Here is a 16,284-nt window from a genome sequence, read left to right on the forward strand (position 1 = left end):
GTTCGTACGCATGCGTCATACAGTCTGCCTTTTACTCTGAGTGAGAGTCCCTTTGTCGCCAGCAGGGGTAAGAGCTCTCTAAACTTTGCCCAGGCTATTCTTATTCTAGCAGCTACACTTTCAGCGCACCCACCCCCACTACTAACTTGGTCGCCCAGATAGCGGAAGCTATCGACTACCTCTAGTTTTTCACCCTGGAATGAGATAGAAGTTGTTTCCTGTTTGTTTGCAGTCTTTATTGCACCTGAACATCTGCCACAAACAAAAACTAACTTGCTAGTTAACCTGCCTTTGATGTTGCTGCACCTCTTATGTGTCCATAGCTTGCACCGGGTACATCTTATAGAGTTACTACCTACTCCTTTTCTACATACTGAGCAGGGCCATCTACCTGAAGGGGTTTGTGTTTTATCTACCTTCCTACTTATTAGGATTTTGGTTTTAGCTAGGTTGACTCTAAGGCCCTTCAATTCTAGACCTTGCTTCCACACCTGAAACTTCTCCTCTAGTTCTGATAGTGACTCCGCAATTAGGGCAAGGTCATCAGCATAGAGGAGCTCCCAGGGGCAACCTGTCTTGAACTCCTCTGTGATTGCCTGGAGGACTATGGTAAATAATAGGGGGCTGAGGACGGAACCTTGGTGGACCCCTACCTCTACCCGGAATTCATTGCTGTACTCATTTCCAACCCTCACCTTACTGGCCGCATCTCTGTACATGGCTCGCACAGCTCTCACTAGCCATTCTTCTATCCCAAGTTTCCTCATTGACCACCAGATAAGGGATCGGGGGACCCTGTCAAAGGCTTTCTCCATGTCAACGAAAGCCAGGTACACATATATATATATATATATATATATATATATATATGCATATATATATATATATATATATATATATATGCATATATATATATGCATATATATATATGCATATATATATATGCATATATATATATGCATATATATATGCATATATATATATATATATATATATATATATATATAAATATATATAAATATATATGCATATATATATATATGCATATATATATATGTATATATATATATATGCATATATATATATATATATATATATATATATATATGTGTGTGTGTGTGTGTGTGTGTGTGTGTGTGTGTGTATGTGTGTATACATATATATGTATTGACCGTAGGTATGAATAAAATGTAGGTATTCACACAAACAAAAACAGAGTAAACCAGATGTAGTGTAGAGTGAAGTATATTAATATAGTACATTAAAGATAATATAGCATAGTTTTGAGTTTCATACTTAGATAGAAACTAAGCAATCTTCAGACAATGAAACGAAACTATTTCTAGAATATCCAATATACAAAACCTTCCAGTCTTAACTGCAGAGTCGAGAAAGTTGTAAGGAGCCTAACTTATTACATATGAATATCTAGTCAGCTGGAATTATTTCCGTTGGGAATATGGAGATATAAGATATAAAATATAACAAAGCTTTTAAAAAAAATGAATAAAAACATAAATGAAGAAAAACAAAAGGCAAAAGGAAGATGTAATTAAAATAGTATGGGAATTTTTTTTAGAAATGTAGAGTTGCAAAAGGCATAGGGAGTTCAAGAAGTGAATTACTGGGTTAAAACAAAAAAGAGAGAGAGAGAGAGAGAGAGAGAGAGAGAGAGAGAGAGAGAGAGAGAAAGAGAGAGAGAGAGAGAGAGAGAGAGAGAGAGAGAGAGAGACTATGATCTTTACAGTTTTGTAAGAGACAAAAGGTTAGAATATTGAAGCATAAGTTTATTAGATAAAGTGAGTACATCACAATTAAGTATTGAAGCATTTGACAAAGTAGAAGTGTAATTTTCTTGTTTTTAGGAAGTGTTTATCAAACTGAGGGCATATAGTCATGATCTCTGACTTTACATTTAGACAATTTGCATATTTCTTAATATTGAATATAAAGCTTCTTTTAATCCTAGTTCTATAAGGTATGCATCAATCAAGAAATTTCATCATGTTCTTTTAAATTAAATGTAAATGGATAATTTTGTTGTATTCCTGTTGGTTACACATGCTGGTATGTCTGCAATCATCATAAATAATTAGACAACATACTGAGGTTTATTTACTCTAGTAGTGGATCAACGACAGCAGAATGGAAGTGTATATAGCTGAAGGAATAAAATATTATTTAAGTATCTATATATAGATTTACTTTCCACCATGCCTACTCAGCATTTATATACTATGTTAAAGTTCAAAGGTGACTTCTGCTTGACATAATTGTTTCAGCATTATATGACAGATAAAGTGTGTGTGTGTGTGTGTGTGTATGGGGGGGGGGGGGTTCAGCAGGTACAGTTAGTTTCAATAGCATGTTTAAATACTAATAGTGCAAGTATATTTCAATTTAAGATTATTTCTACTGAATAGTTTTCCCAGTAATGGCAGTTAATAGAGAAATATTTAACCGATAAGTTTGAAAAGTTCTTGCAATATTAGACTTAACTCCATCTAAACATTAATATGAAATGAATTATGCTCCTATTAAAAAATTTGATGAAGTACAGGCAGAAAGCATGTTTTATTTAACATCTGAAGATTGTTTAGTTTTTTTTAAATTACATATGAAACTTTTTCAATGCATCATCTTTAACAGTCTATATCATATGTGAGTGTGTATGCATATGTATACATGCATACATGTGTGTGTGTGTGTGTGTGTGTGTGTGTGTGTGTGTGTGTGTGTGTGTGTGTGCGTATTTATATTTGAAACAATGGCTTTAAATACAATTCTATAGTGGTAGAAAAATGTAGAATAATGGCATGAAGGTGTAATAAAACCAGAAATGGCAGCATTCAGTCAATCCTCCTTTTCTGATCCATGGTGAGGCTGTTTATAAAGAGAGAAACATATGCTACTGCTTTGTGTATCAAGTAAATTAATTAATTTATGAACACTGCAGTGCTTAAAACCTATGGATATACTCCACAGTAAATTCTAGTATGGTATATATACATATACATATTTATATACACACACACACACACACACACACACACACACAGATATATATTAGAATCATCATCATCATCATCGTTTAACGTCCGCTTTCCATGCTAGCATGGGTTGGACGATTTGACTGAGGACTGGTGAAACCGGATGGCAACACCAGGCTCCAATCTAAATTTGGCAGAGTTTCTACAGCTGGATGCCCTTCCTAACGCCAACCACTCAGAGAGTGTAGTAGGTGCTTTTACGTGTCACCCACACGTTGGCCAGTCAGGCGATACTGGCAACGGCCACGCTCGAAATAGTGTCATTTATGTGCCACCCGCACAAGAGCCAGTCCAGGAGCACTGGCAACAATCTCGCTCAAAAATCCCACGAAGGCCAGTCAGGCGGTACTGGCAACGGCCATGCTCAAAATGGTGCATCTTATGTGCCACCCGCACATGAGCAAGTCCAGGGGCACTGGCAACGATCTCACTTGGCTTGCCGGGTCTTCTCACGCACAGCACATTTCCAAAGGTCTCGGTCAGTAGTCATCGCCTCAGTGAGGCCCAATGTACGAAGGTCTTGCCTCACCACCTCAGCCCAGGTCTTCCTGGGCCTACTTCTTCCACGGGTTCCCTCAACTGTTAGGGTGTGGCACTTTTTCACGCAGCTATCCTCATCCATTCTCACCACATGTCCATACCAGCGCAATCGTCTCTCTTGCATACCACAACTGATGCTTCTAATGTTCAGCTTTTCTCTCAAGATACTTACACTCTGACGAGTATTCACATTGACATTACACATCCAACGGAGCATACTGGCTTCATTCCTTGCGAGCTTAAGCATGTCCTCAGCAGTTACAGCCCATGTTTCACTGCCATGTAGCATGGCTGTTCGTACACATGCCTCATACAGTCTGCCTTTTACTCTGAGTGAGAGTCCCTTTGTCGCCAGCAGAGGTAAGAGCTCTCTAAACTTTGCCCAGGCTATTCTTATTCTAGCAGCTACACTTTCAGCGCACCCACCCCCACTACTAACTTGGTCACCCAGATAGCGGAAGCTATCGACTACCTCTAGTTTTTCACCCTGGAATGAGATAGAAGTTGTTTCCTGTTTGTTTACAGTCCTTATTGCACCTGAACATCTGCTACATACAAAAACTAACTTCCTAGTTAACCTGCCTTTGATTTTGCTGCACCTCTTATGTGTCCATAGCTTGCACCGGGTACATCTTATAGAGTTACTACCTACTCCTTTTCTACATACTGAGCAGGGCCATCTACCTGAAGGGGTTTGTGTTTTATCTACCTTCTTACTTATTAGGATTTTGGTTTTAGCTAGGTTGACTCTAAGGCCCTTCAATTCTAGACCTTGCTTCCACACCTGAAACTTCTCCTCTAGTTCTGATAGTGACTCAGCAATTAGTGCAAGGTCATCAGCATAGAGGAGCTCCCAGGGGCAACCTGTCTTGAACTCCTCTGTGATTGCCTGGAGGACTATGATAAATAGGAGGGGGCTGAGGACGGAACCTTGGTGGACCCCTACCTCTACCCGGAATTCATTGCTGTACTCATTTCCAACGCTCACCTTACTGACAGCATCTCTGTACATGGCTTGCACAGCTCTCACTAACCATTCTTCTATCCCAAGTTTCCTCATTGATCACCAGATAAGGGATCGGGGGACCCTGTCAAAGGCTTTCTCCATGTCAACGAAAGCCAGGTACAGAGGTTTATCCTTGGCTAGGTATTTCTCCTGCAGCTGTCTTACTAGAAATATGGCATCAGTAGTGCTTTTACCTGGCACGAACCCAAACTGCATCTCATCTAAATTGATTCACTCCCTAATTAGTTGGGCTATGACCCTCTCCATAACTTTCATAACCTGATCTAACAGCTTGATGCCTCTGTAATTATTTGTATCTAAAGCGTCACCTTTACCTTTGTAGCAGTTGACTATGGTGCTGCTACACCAGTCATTGGGTATGACTCCTTCGTGTAACACCTGGTTCGTAATACGGGTGACTAGGCTGTAGCCAACACTGCCAGATATTTTGAGCATCTCTGCAGTGATTCCTGATGGGCCGGGGGCTTTCCCTGTCTTCATACTCTTAATTGCTTTATCTACCCTGGTACTATCAACTCGGATAGCTGGTCCCTCTGTTGGGTCGACATACGGCAGGCTCTCTTTCTCCCATTCATTCTCTTTATTAAGCAATCTATTGTAGTGGCATCTCCATACCTCTTTCTTTGCAGCCTCATTTAGTGCAAGCGTACCATCATCCATGTGAACACATTTCTCTCCTACGGCATCACTATTCTCTCTCCTACACTGTCTTGTAACATGAAATACCTCGAGTCTTTGGTCCTCACGGCGCAGAACATTGGCAAATCTTTTCTTGTCTGCTTCCCCTCTGGCTAAATAAACCTGTCGCCTAGCCTCCCTTCTGGCACATTGGTACAATTCCCTGCTACCACCGTTCTTCCAGTCCTTACAAGCCTGTTTCTTTTGTCTAATAGCCCTGTCTACCTCCTTGTTCCACCACCACGTTACTCTGGGTCGAGAGGGGACCTTACACCAGCCACAGATCTGGTCGGTGGCTTTCAACAGGTTGTCCCGCAGAAATCTCCAATTGTCTTCCACGTTGTATGATGCTATATCCCCTTCTATTTCTTCAAATGCTTCAAGTAACTTGTCTCTAAGTCTCCGTCCATTTGCAGGGCACCCATTTTGCCTTGATCCCGAAGTCGCTAACTACTAATCTATGTTGTGGGGTACATTCTTCGCCAGGGTAGGTTTTGGCATTTATAAGCCACCCTCTTTCCCTATTTCTGGCGAGGATGTAGTCGATTTGGCTAGAGTGTCTGCCGGAGCGGTAGGTGACTAGGTGACTGGCAGGTTTCCTGAAGTTGGTATTGCAGACCATAAGATCGCTTGCATCACAGAACTCCAGCAGTCTGGCTCCCTCCTCATTGCGGGAACCGAAGCCATAGCCTCCATGTATGCCATGGAAGCCTCCAGCACGACGTCCGACATGACCATTGAAGTCTGCAGCCACAAAGAGAAGGTCCCTGTCACTCGTCGACGAGGTAGTTTGCAAGAGGGTGTCATAGAATTGGTCTTTCAGAACATCTGGTAGCCCCGGTTGAGGTGCATAGGCTGAGATGACAGTAGCTAATCTATGATGAAGCACTAGTCTAATCTTAAGTACTCTGTCACTTATTCTAACTACCTCGATTACCTTATCCACCCATTTCTCTGCTAGAAGTATTCCTACGCCCCCGACTCCGTCAGTGTTCCCTGCCCAGAAAATCTTGTACCTGTGTTCTTTGCCAGTGAGGAACCTCGCAGAACCTCCTCTCTATCTTACTTCCTGGATGCAGCACATATCTACGCGTCTCCGTTCAAGCATCTCAACAATTTCACCAGATCTACCTTTCAGCGTGCCAATCCTAACAGTATGGGTGTGGGCCTGTAGCCTGGGAAGGGGAAAAGCAGTGTCGTATACCTGAAAAGAAAGCTTGCAATTGGCAGAATTCATAAGCAAAACAGTACCTACAACCTGCAAACATTACTCAAACTTTATGCGTTACCCAAAGGTAGGGGAGGGGATGGCCGAGGCCACTAGATGGGTTCCGGGAGACAGCCGAGGATGACAGAGGAATGAACTTCCGGTGGAGGGGTTGGGAGGGTTGGTGCACCACCAGCCAGGAGATAAACCACCAGCCAGGAGATAAGACTTCTTAATCGTAGATTCTAAATATTTGAGAGACAACAATGCATAAATCGTAATTTTTAAAAGAGCAATGAAACCTAGGTAAATAGAATAGATAAGTAGCATGAATTTAGGAAGCCTTTGTACAAGGAAAGATGGCTAAGCTTAGAAAATGAATAAATATGAATTTAAGATAAAAACTGAATTCAATTGAATTTCATGGAGAGAAACAGATAATAATAGAGAACAGACTAAAGCACAAAAAGGTATGAGAAAAATGTTGAGGCAGCAAATAAATAAAAATCTCTATCTTATCTGCAGCATAATCTTGGAGACTTCGTCGTAGTATGTCAGCGGAGAAGAGATTGAGATAATTTAGAAGGGATTTCTTATTTATATACCCGGAACCTGAATCCTTAAGGAAACTACGATAGAAGGGGGGTAGAGAGAGAGAGAGAGAGAGAGAGACTGATTTAGAGAGAGAGATAGACAGAGGCATGGCGAGAGAAAGATATATATATATAAAGAGAGAGCGGGTACTTGAAAAGATATGCACCAGGTAGAGTTGAAAAATCTGTGGTTCCAGCCTATGGTTGATAAGTATCAAATAAGATATTCCAGTTGTGTACAGTGAGAAAACTCACCCTATGAGTATTTAGTACCTAGGGGCTGGTCCAAGACAAGGATTACATTGAATTGTACATTGTTGGTATCCTCTAGGGTGTTCAACAAGTTGTAAATCCCCTTGCTGTATTATAATCAAATGAATAGTAACAGACAATGGATAATTGTCAGTTCATTACAACTGTTTCTAATGCATTTTTAAAATATAAAATGCATAAGAAACAGCTGTAATGAGCAGACAATTATCCATCATCTGTTATTATTCATTGATTTTATACACACACATACATACACATTTCCTTGAGTTCACTAGTGTGTATAAGTGATAACTGTGGTTTTGAGTTGTTTTAACTTTTATTTCTAACAATGTTGGTACTACCTGGTACCCTTTATTATAAATTAATAATTTTACCTTTGTGGTTATACACACACACGCACGCACACACGTATACATATATAAATAGATATATAAAGATATTATTATTAATAAATAATGATAATATAAGTGGCTAACAAGCATAAAAAATGCTCCATGGATTACAATATCAAGCGGAGAATCCTGGAGAAGTACAGTATTATTTTAACAGTAGCAGAAAGTGCAGGCTATGCTAAGCCAAGAAAAGAATTATGTTAAAAACTCTATTCAGCAGGATACCTACTTAAACTGCAGGAGTGAAATTTTCCACTTGTGCCTACAGGAGACAAGATAGCAATTGCTTACCTATAGACTCCACAATGATTATATATGCTAGGGTCTCCATCATTGGTCTTTTCACCATGACAATCTGAGAGCTCTGCAAAATTTTGACCAAACCATATGCTCACAGATACATATGCACCCACACATGAAACCAAAGGTCTAGGCACTTGCTTGATCTCCCACCTCTAAAAGACTTGCCAAATATACAAATCAACCCAAAGTACCTTAGGTAGCTCAATCAGGCTTTTGAGAAGCAAGGGATATAACTCTTGATGAAACCCTCTCTTAATTGTCTCCCACAACTTCTTTTTTAGAGCACTCCTAAACCTGATGTAATACTTTCTCACCTCCAGTAACAAAGTGCAGTCTTTTTTTCCCCATACCTTCCATCTCTGACAAGCACAGTCATTAGATAATTGTCCAATTACCTAATATCTAGTGTGAAACTACTTAGTACAAATACTGTACACTGTACACTTTGATTAATATATATATTCATCATCACCTCCTCCAATGTCTCCTCCCCTCTTAGAAATTTTTTTTTGTCTTGCAAGTACTTGATAACCCTATCAGTGCAGGTGCCACTTAAAAGCACCCAGTCCACACTGTAAAGTGGTTGGTGTTCAGAAGGGCATCAGGCTGTAAAAACCTTGCCAAAACTGACCTCGCCTGTGCTTATGCCACATAAAAAGCACTAAGTCCAATCTGCTGAGTGATTGGTGTTAGGAAGGGCATCCAGCTATAAAAAGCCTGCCAAAACACACACAGAAGTCTGGTGCAGGCTGCAGCCTGGCCGGCTCTTGTGGTACCGTCCCACCCATGCTAGCATAGAAGACGGATGTTAAACGATGATGATGATGATGATATCTATATATATATATCATTGTGGCTATCTCTTGAGGTCAAGGATGATGGTCTTTTTTATATTATTGATGGATCCTGTGGTGACTGATGAGGACAGGAAACTCTTTTCACAAGTGGGACAGGTGGTTATGGATGGAAGGTCCTTTCTTGGTTCAACTTCTCTGCATCCCGTCTTCCCTTCTTGCTTGGCAGTCATACTGGTCTCAAAAGTTGTTAGTCCCTCTTTGATCATGGGATCTCTAGCATTCTTGATTCTAAGTATTTTTATCCCAGTTCTCAGTGTCAATATCACATTTCATGAAGTTGGCTTTCAAGGGATCTTTGAATTTTTCCTTTTGCCCTCCACTTCTTCATGTTCTTTCTTTTAGCTGGGAGTAGAGAAGCTGCTTAGAGGTGGTGGTTTTTCATCTGGACAACATGACCAGTCCATCTCAGTTGTTTCTGGATGAGGATAGCATCAATAGTTATCACGTTGGCTTCTTCCAACATACTGATATTTGTACTTCTTTCTTCCCAGCTGATGTTGAGAATACTTTAAAGACAGTGCTAGTGGTACATTCTGAGAGCTTTTATGTCTCCTGTACAAAGTCCAGGTTTTGGATATGTACTGGAGCATAGGGGTGACCACTGCCTTGGATATCATCATTTTTGTGTCAGTTTGAATGTCACAATCCTGGAACTTTCTCATTTAGAGATGGCCAAAGGCAACAACGACACTTTTGAGGCACTGCTGGATTTTGTCAGCACTGGAAGACAGATGACTTCTCAGATATGGAAAATAATTCATGCTTTCTAAGGCTGTGCATTAGATTCCAATGGCTGGTCCTGCACTGTTTGCCTTGACTGGTGAAGGTTGGAAGATGACTTGTGTCTTTTTGCAATTGATGGTGAGTCCTACCTTTCTTTAGTCTCAATGGAAAGCATTGAGGATTTGTAGCCAAATTTTCTTCAGATACAGCTGCAATGCTGTTGTTGTCAGGTTATAGAAACTTGATGATGGAGCATGTCAATTTTTGTTTTTGGATCTCAAGTTGGTAAGATTGAAAAGTTTGCCATCAGTTCGATAAATAATTTCACTTCCTGATGGGAGATCACCTTTGATAATTTCAAAGATGGTAGCAATGATGACAATGAAAAGTGTGGGAGCTATGAGGCAACCTTATTTCACTCCTGATCTTACTTGAAATGGTTCAGTGTCACTGTTGTTGATTACAGCCCTCATTTGAATATTGTCACAGAGAAGCCAAAGGATCTGAATGATTTATCAAAGCATCTATAGATGGTTAAGATGTTCAACAGGAATTCTCTCAGCATGGGAACTTATTTGACATATATATATATATATATATATATATATATATATATATCAGTGGTTCCCAAATTGGGGTCCATGGTCCCCTAGGGGACAGCGAAGCAATTTTAGGGAGACTGCAAAGGGATGCTGAAGTATTGTGAAAACAAGGTGGCTTGAGACAAGTTTAAAAATTTCAAGATTTTCAATTTTTAGTATCCTATTATTCTTTTTTGTCAATGGCCACAAAAACCCACCTCACTCCTACACACTCATTTGCTAATCACACTTGTTGTACAAGTCGTGTGATTGGCAGATAGAAAATATGCAGGTATAATGGTTGATCATGCATGTGCTGTCGGTATTATGCACTTCTCATTCATTCAGTAACCAATTGATCAACTGATTCTCCATATTTTAATGTGCATTTATTGTATCCCAATGGGGGTATTGTCTGGATTAAGTTGTGGTTTATGGAGTTGCAGGTCTATGGGCAGTGCAGTTCATAGTCCAGAAACTATGGTACACGAATGTATGTTATTTTTTTTTATGTTGATTATCCTCCATTTGATAGGGGACAGCAAATCATCAAAAAACTGTAAGGGGACCGGCACGTAAAATTTTTTGAAAAGGCTGGACAAGTTAGGCTGGACAAGTTGTCAGAATATCTGACTATACAAAGACAAAAGTAAGCTTTTGAGCTTGCAAATGGAAGGTGCAGCTGTAAAGTGCACTCAAGACTGTAAAATGAACCTAAATTTATAAGAAGCTATTGCACAAGCAAGGACTGCATGGAAGGAAGTTAGCACTAGGTGCTAAAAGGAGTTTGTATCTTAAACTGCTGAAGAAGAGGCCTGAAGAGAAGCTCATAAACCACACCCTCACAGCCTCTAATATAAGGGAACATCAGTGTACAGTGTGTGGACTAAGAAAAACACTTCTCTATCAGAACAAACCTTCTCAGTCAGAGCAGGACCTATAAATATACAGCCTTACTTAGTTTCATAAATGTTATGTTACATTAGGTGAGGCCATTTTTCCTTTGCAAAATCAATAAAAAATTTTGATGGATGAAACCATGTGTACATAAGATATAAAACATCAATAAATAAGAAAATAACACGCAGAAAATAAATTAACTACAACTGAATATTACTGATGGAAATGTCTCTCTTTATCATTCTTTCTGTCTCTCTCACATAGAAACATGCACTTACATATACTTATATGTCTCTCTCTCTCTCTCTCTCTCTCTCTTATATATATATATATATATATATATATATATATATATATATATATATATATATGTATGTATGTATGTATGTATGCATATATAAATACATATATATATTATCTGTGTGTGTGTGTGTATTTGCATGTGTGTTTGTGTGTATGTGTATACACATACATACACACATACACATAAGCATACACATGAACATACATAAATACATACACATACATACACACAAATATACAGTACAACAATCTGTTTTAAACTGTGATGAAGGAATTTGAGATAAATTTTGTGTTGATGTTAAAATAGAATAGTGTAGAACAAAAATGGCACAAATTTAATTCTTATAAAATTTACAATATATTATTATGGTTAACATATTTTTCTGTGATGGATAAATAGCGATCAAGATGATACTAGTTTGTGTGTGATTGAGAGGGTGAATGTGGTGTGTAAGTGTGTGTGACAGAGAGAGAAAGAGGAGAAAGAGAAAGAGAGAGAGAGGGAAAGAAAGAAAGAAAGAAAGAAAGAAAATCAATTGTATCAGTAATGATGAATTGTAATATATCTTTTAATAATTTTTTCATTTATTGATATTTTTTTTTTCAATATATTAATGAACATTTTTCTGTGAAATAAGGCCATGTTAAAATCTTGACAAAATTTACAGAAAAGAGTAGATGTTGAAAAGAAACATATAGAAAGAAGGAAAATAAATGCATAGATCCACAAAAACACCCACTGAAACATACAATGTGAGATAAATCCACTCACACATACACAGACACATACACGCATTCATACATATACATACATATATAAAAATATTTAGAGCAATACATACAATATTTATTACAATATCATATTATGATTAAAGTAAACAAAAAATTGGTGAGGAGCCAAAACAACAACAAAAAAAAAAGAATGATACAATAGACAAGCTCCTTAATTACTCACCTACTATATCATTGAGTGGGTCTGGAAGGAAGAGTAGACATTAGTAAAACTGTTCCCAAATAACAAATATTTACTACACACACATATTTGACAAGGAAAAATTTACTAATTGAACGAAATATTTCTATTAAATACTTAGTATAAGCAACAACATAATACAAATAATAAGTAAAAAGTACTAAAAGTGTTCTTTGTAAACAATTTTTACACCAAGGTTTTAGGAAATTTAAAAAACAAACAAACAAACAAAAAACTTTAAAACATACAGATTCTTCTAAAAAGTCAATTTTCTGTCTATTTCTTTTTTCTTTTTTTTGTTTCAGTCATTTGACTGCAGCCATGCTGGAGTACTGCCTCTAGTCAAACAAATCGACCCCAGAACTTATTCTTTGTAAATCTAGTACTTATTCTATCAGTCACTTTTATTGAACTGCTAAGTTATGGGGACATAAACACACCTGAAGGTGACTAATTTATCAATGGTAGAGGATGTTCTGAAAGTATTGTTTCTAGAATAAGAATTGGGTGGAGGAAGTTCAGAGAACTACTACCTCTGTTGGTAACAAAAGGATTCTCTCTCAGAGTGAAAGGTAGACTATATGATGTTTGTGTACGAACGGCTATACTCCATGGTAGTGAGACATGGGCTCTGAATGGAGAAGACATGTGTAGACTGGAGAGGAACAAAGGTTGTATGCTCCATTGGATGTGCAACATCAGTTCACATGTATGGCAAAGTGCAAATATATTGAGAGAAAAGTTGGGCATAAGAGGAATCAAATGTAACATGCAAGAGAGAAGACTGCATTGGTTTGGACATGTGATGTGTGTGAATGAAGACAGCTGTATAAAGATGTGCCAATCACTGAAAGTGGATGGTGCCTGTAGAAGAGGGAGACCCAAGAAGACATGGGATGAAGTGGTAAGGACTGATCTCAGGACGTTGGGTCTAACGGAAGAAATGATAATGGACCGAGACGTCTGGCGATATGAAGTTCTAGTGAAGACCCACACATATCAGCAAAACTGAGTTCTAGAAGTGCTGTGAGTCCCACCCACACTTAACAAGAAAACTTCTTACACACCCTACCACAACAAACCCAAACATGTCTCTACATCTCTTCTCTTCCCTCAATATTTCTGCTTCATGCACTATGCTTACCTCCCACTCCCCAACCCTGTCTTCTTGGCCCTGTACCACTTTATCATTGCTCTCTACTAGTTCCTAACCTGTGTGTTCCATCCACACGCCCTGTCTCACTGTATTACTGCTATCTGCTAGTCCCCAACCTGTGTGTTCCACCTACACGTTACAAGAAAACTTTTCACTTTTTTTTTTGTCTTACAAGCACTTGATGACTCTGCCAGTGTAGGTGCCACTTAAAAGCACCCAGTCCACAGTGTAAAATGGTTAGTGTTTGGAAGGGCATCCAGCTGTGAAAACCTTACCAAAACTGACCTTGCCTGTGCTTGTGCCATGTAAAAAGCACTAAGTCCACTCTACTGAGTGGCTGGTGTTGGGAAGGGCATCCAGCTGTAAAAATCCTGCCAAAACAATTTACAGAAGTCTGGTGCAGGCTTCTTCCTGACCGGCTCTTGTGAAACTGTCCCACCCATGCTAGCATGGAAGACGGACGTTAAACGATGATAATTATATATATATATATATATATATATATATATATATATATATATATACATATATATATATATATATATATATATATATATATATATATATATATATATATATATATATATATACATATACATATATATATATATATATATATATATATATATATACATATACATATATATATATATATATATATATATATATATATATATATATACTATACACACATAGATATATATAAATACCGATTGGTAAAATCAGCCATAATGGATATATAATACTTTGATAAATATATTTACTTACATATACATACATACATATATATACACACACACATGCATATTTATATATATAATATATATATATATATATATATATATATATATATATATATATATATATATACACACACACACCTACTCATCTGTCTTGTTTTCCACAAAGCCTTTCTTTATAACTTATCAACACTTCCTTTTACTGGCAACTTCAGTATTCTTGCTGTCCTTAATAATTATTATGATTAAAACTAGGAAACCAATTTTTCTTGTTCTTTAAGTCTTCTACTATCAGTGTAGTTATATAAAAAAAAACCTATAAAATATATCATTTTTAATCAATGGAAAATGTATATCTACAAATAAAAACAAACCAAAAATAAACTGAAGAAACACAAAAAGAAATTAAACTATAGAGATAGCTGGATAAACTTTTTTGTTTCTGGAACAAGATACATGAAATAAAAGAGAAATACCATTGCGTCATTGTATACAACAGTACATTTGAGAACAAAAATAACATCCACAAGAACAACATTAGCAGAAATAATAAGAAAATCTTAGTATTTCCATATGTGGATCTGATGAGTAGTAGTGGAAATTAGTTTTAATAAGAGAGGACTAAGATCAATAGTCTTCAGTTGCACCAGCATTTTCTGAGAGAAAAAGAAAGATAAATCTACAATCATAATTAAGGATTTCCTGCAATGGAAAATGATTAAGAAAATATTGAAAAATGATATTTTAAACTTACAGAATCTTCCCCATGTGTTTTGGAGTCTGTACTGGTCTCCTCATACAGACTAGATTTATCCAGTGAACTTGAATCTTTCAGAGAAGTTGCTTGTTCAGAAGATTCTGATTCATTAGCAGATTTGGTTTTAGATGATGATTCTGTTTTCTCCAGAGACTCAGTGTCTCCAATGGATTCTGCCTTATCTTGTGACTGGTCAAGTGAGCCGGGTTTAGAGTCTAAATTCTGCTGTTGGTCAGATAAATCTGACTCGACAGCTGATTCTACTTGATCCAAAGAACCAGATGTTTGTTTTGTAGATTCTTCAGGCTTACTAGAATCAGTTGTTTTGCTTTGTTCTGCATCAACTACTTCAGTCTCTGCTACTGCATTTACATCTTTGGTTTCTTCAGATGCAGCAGCAGAATCAGAAGAATCTTCAATGTCAGAAGTTGGTGGTTTTTCACATTCCTTTGGTTCAGATACTTGTTCTCCAGTAGAAGCTGTGGTTGTGGTTGTAGTAGTAGTTGTTGTTGAAGTGGAATCATCAGTTTTTGCTGAAATTTATATAAAAAAAATATTTAGAAATAATTGCCTTAATATATATGATATTTTGCTTAGACTTAGCAAGACTAATAATCTGGTGTAGAACTCAATATATGTACGGTCCAGAACATAGTAATATATGAATATAGAGTGGTAATAAAAACATCAGAAAAACCAAATGTTATGTATTGAACTTCATTAGCTTACAGCTGTTTCTGCTATAAGATGTGGTGAACTCTTAGTTGAGTATCAGCATAACATCCAATAGCTTCATCAGAACCTTGAATATGAAGTGCACTTTATCTGGGAAGTTACATTTTCAGAAGATCCAGGTGATGTGAGTGAGAAAGTTTATGTTGATGGTTAAGGAAAGTTCTATCCCATATATAAATATGGTTCAGGGATCCAAAAGTAGGAAGTTTGTAAGCTTCAAGCAGTAGGCAGTCAATATAGAGAACAAAAAGTGGACAGTATACAGTAAGATACAATAACAATTTATTGACATTGAGGGTTACACATTTTCCCCCAAATTGAAATTGCAAAAAAATCTGTGAAACGGATAGTTTTTATACAGCTCACTATTAGCAACTAATGTTGCTTAAAATGCAAATAAAGTTCCAAATTGAGAAGCTACATAGGCGCAGGAGTGGCTGTGTGGTAAGTAGCTTGCTTACCAACCACATGGTTCCGGGTTCATTCCCACAACATG

At 37.6% G+C, this 16,284-nt stretch overlaps 1 protein-coding gene across 18 annotated transcripts in view; it reads right to left on the minus strand.

Moving 5' to 3' along the window:
* The window catches only part of LOC106881394 (F-BAR and double SH3 domains protein 2), a 178,842-nt gene that overhangs the window by 12,636 nt on the left and 149,922 nt on the right, over positions 1–16,284 (minus strand). For 11 of the 18 annotated variants that reach the window (XM_089364915.1, XM_052973715.2, XM_089364914.1 and 8 more), the window contains one exon: positions 15,051–15,586. In XM_089364915.1, the coding sequence (XP_089221041.1) occupies positions 15,051–15,586 (536 nt within the window). Of the gene's footprint in view, positions 1–12,382; positions 12,404–15,050; positions 15,587–16,284 lie in introns of all 18 variants that reach the window. The other 7 variants (XM_089364925.1, XM_089364924.1, XM_089364923.1 and 4 more) reach the window with 1 other exon arrangement.

The sequence above is a fragment of the Octopus bimaculoides genome, chromosome Z (assembly GCF_046866305.1).
Source record: "Octopus bimaculoides isolate indiv1 chromosome Z, ASM4686630v1, whole genome shotgun sequence".
NCBI lineage: Eukaryota > Metazoa > Mollusca > Cephalopoda > Octopoda > Octopodidae > Octopus > Octopus bimaculoides.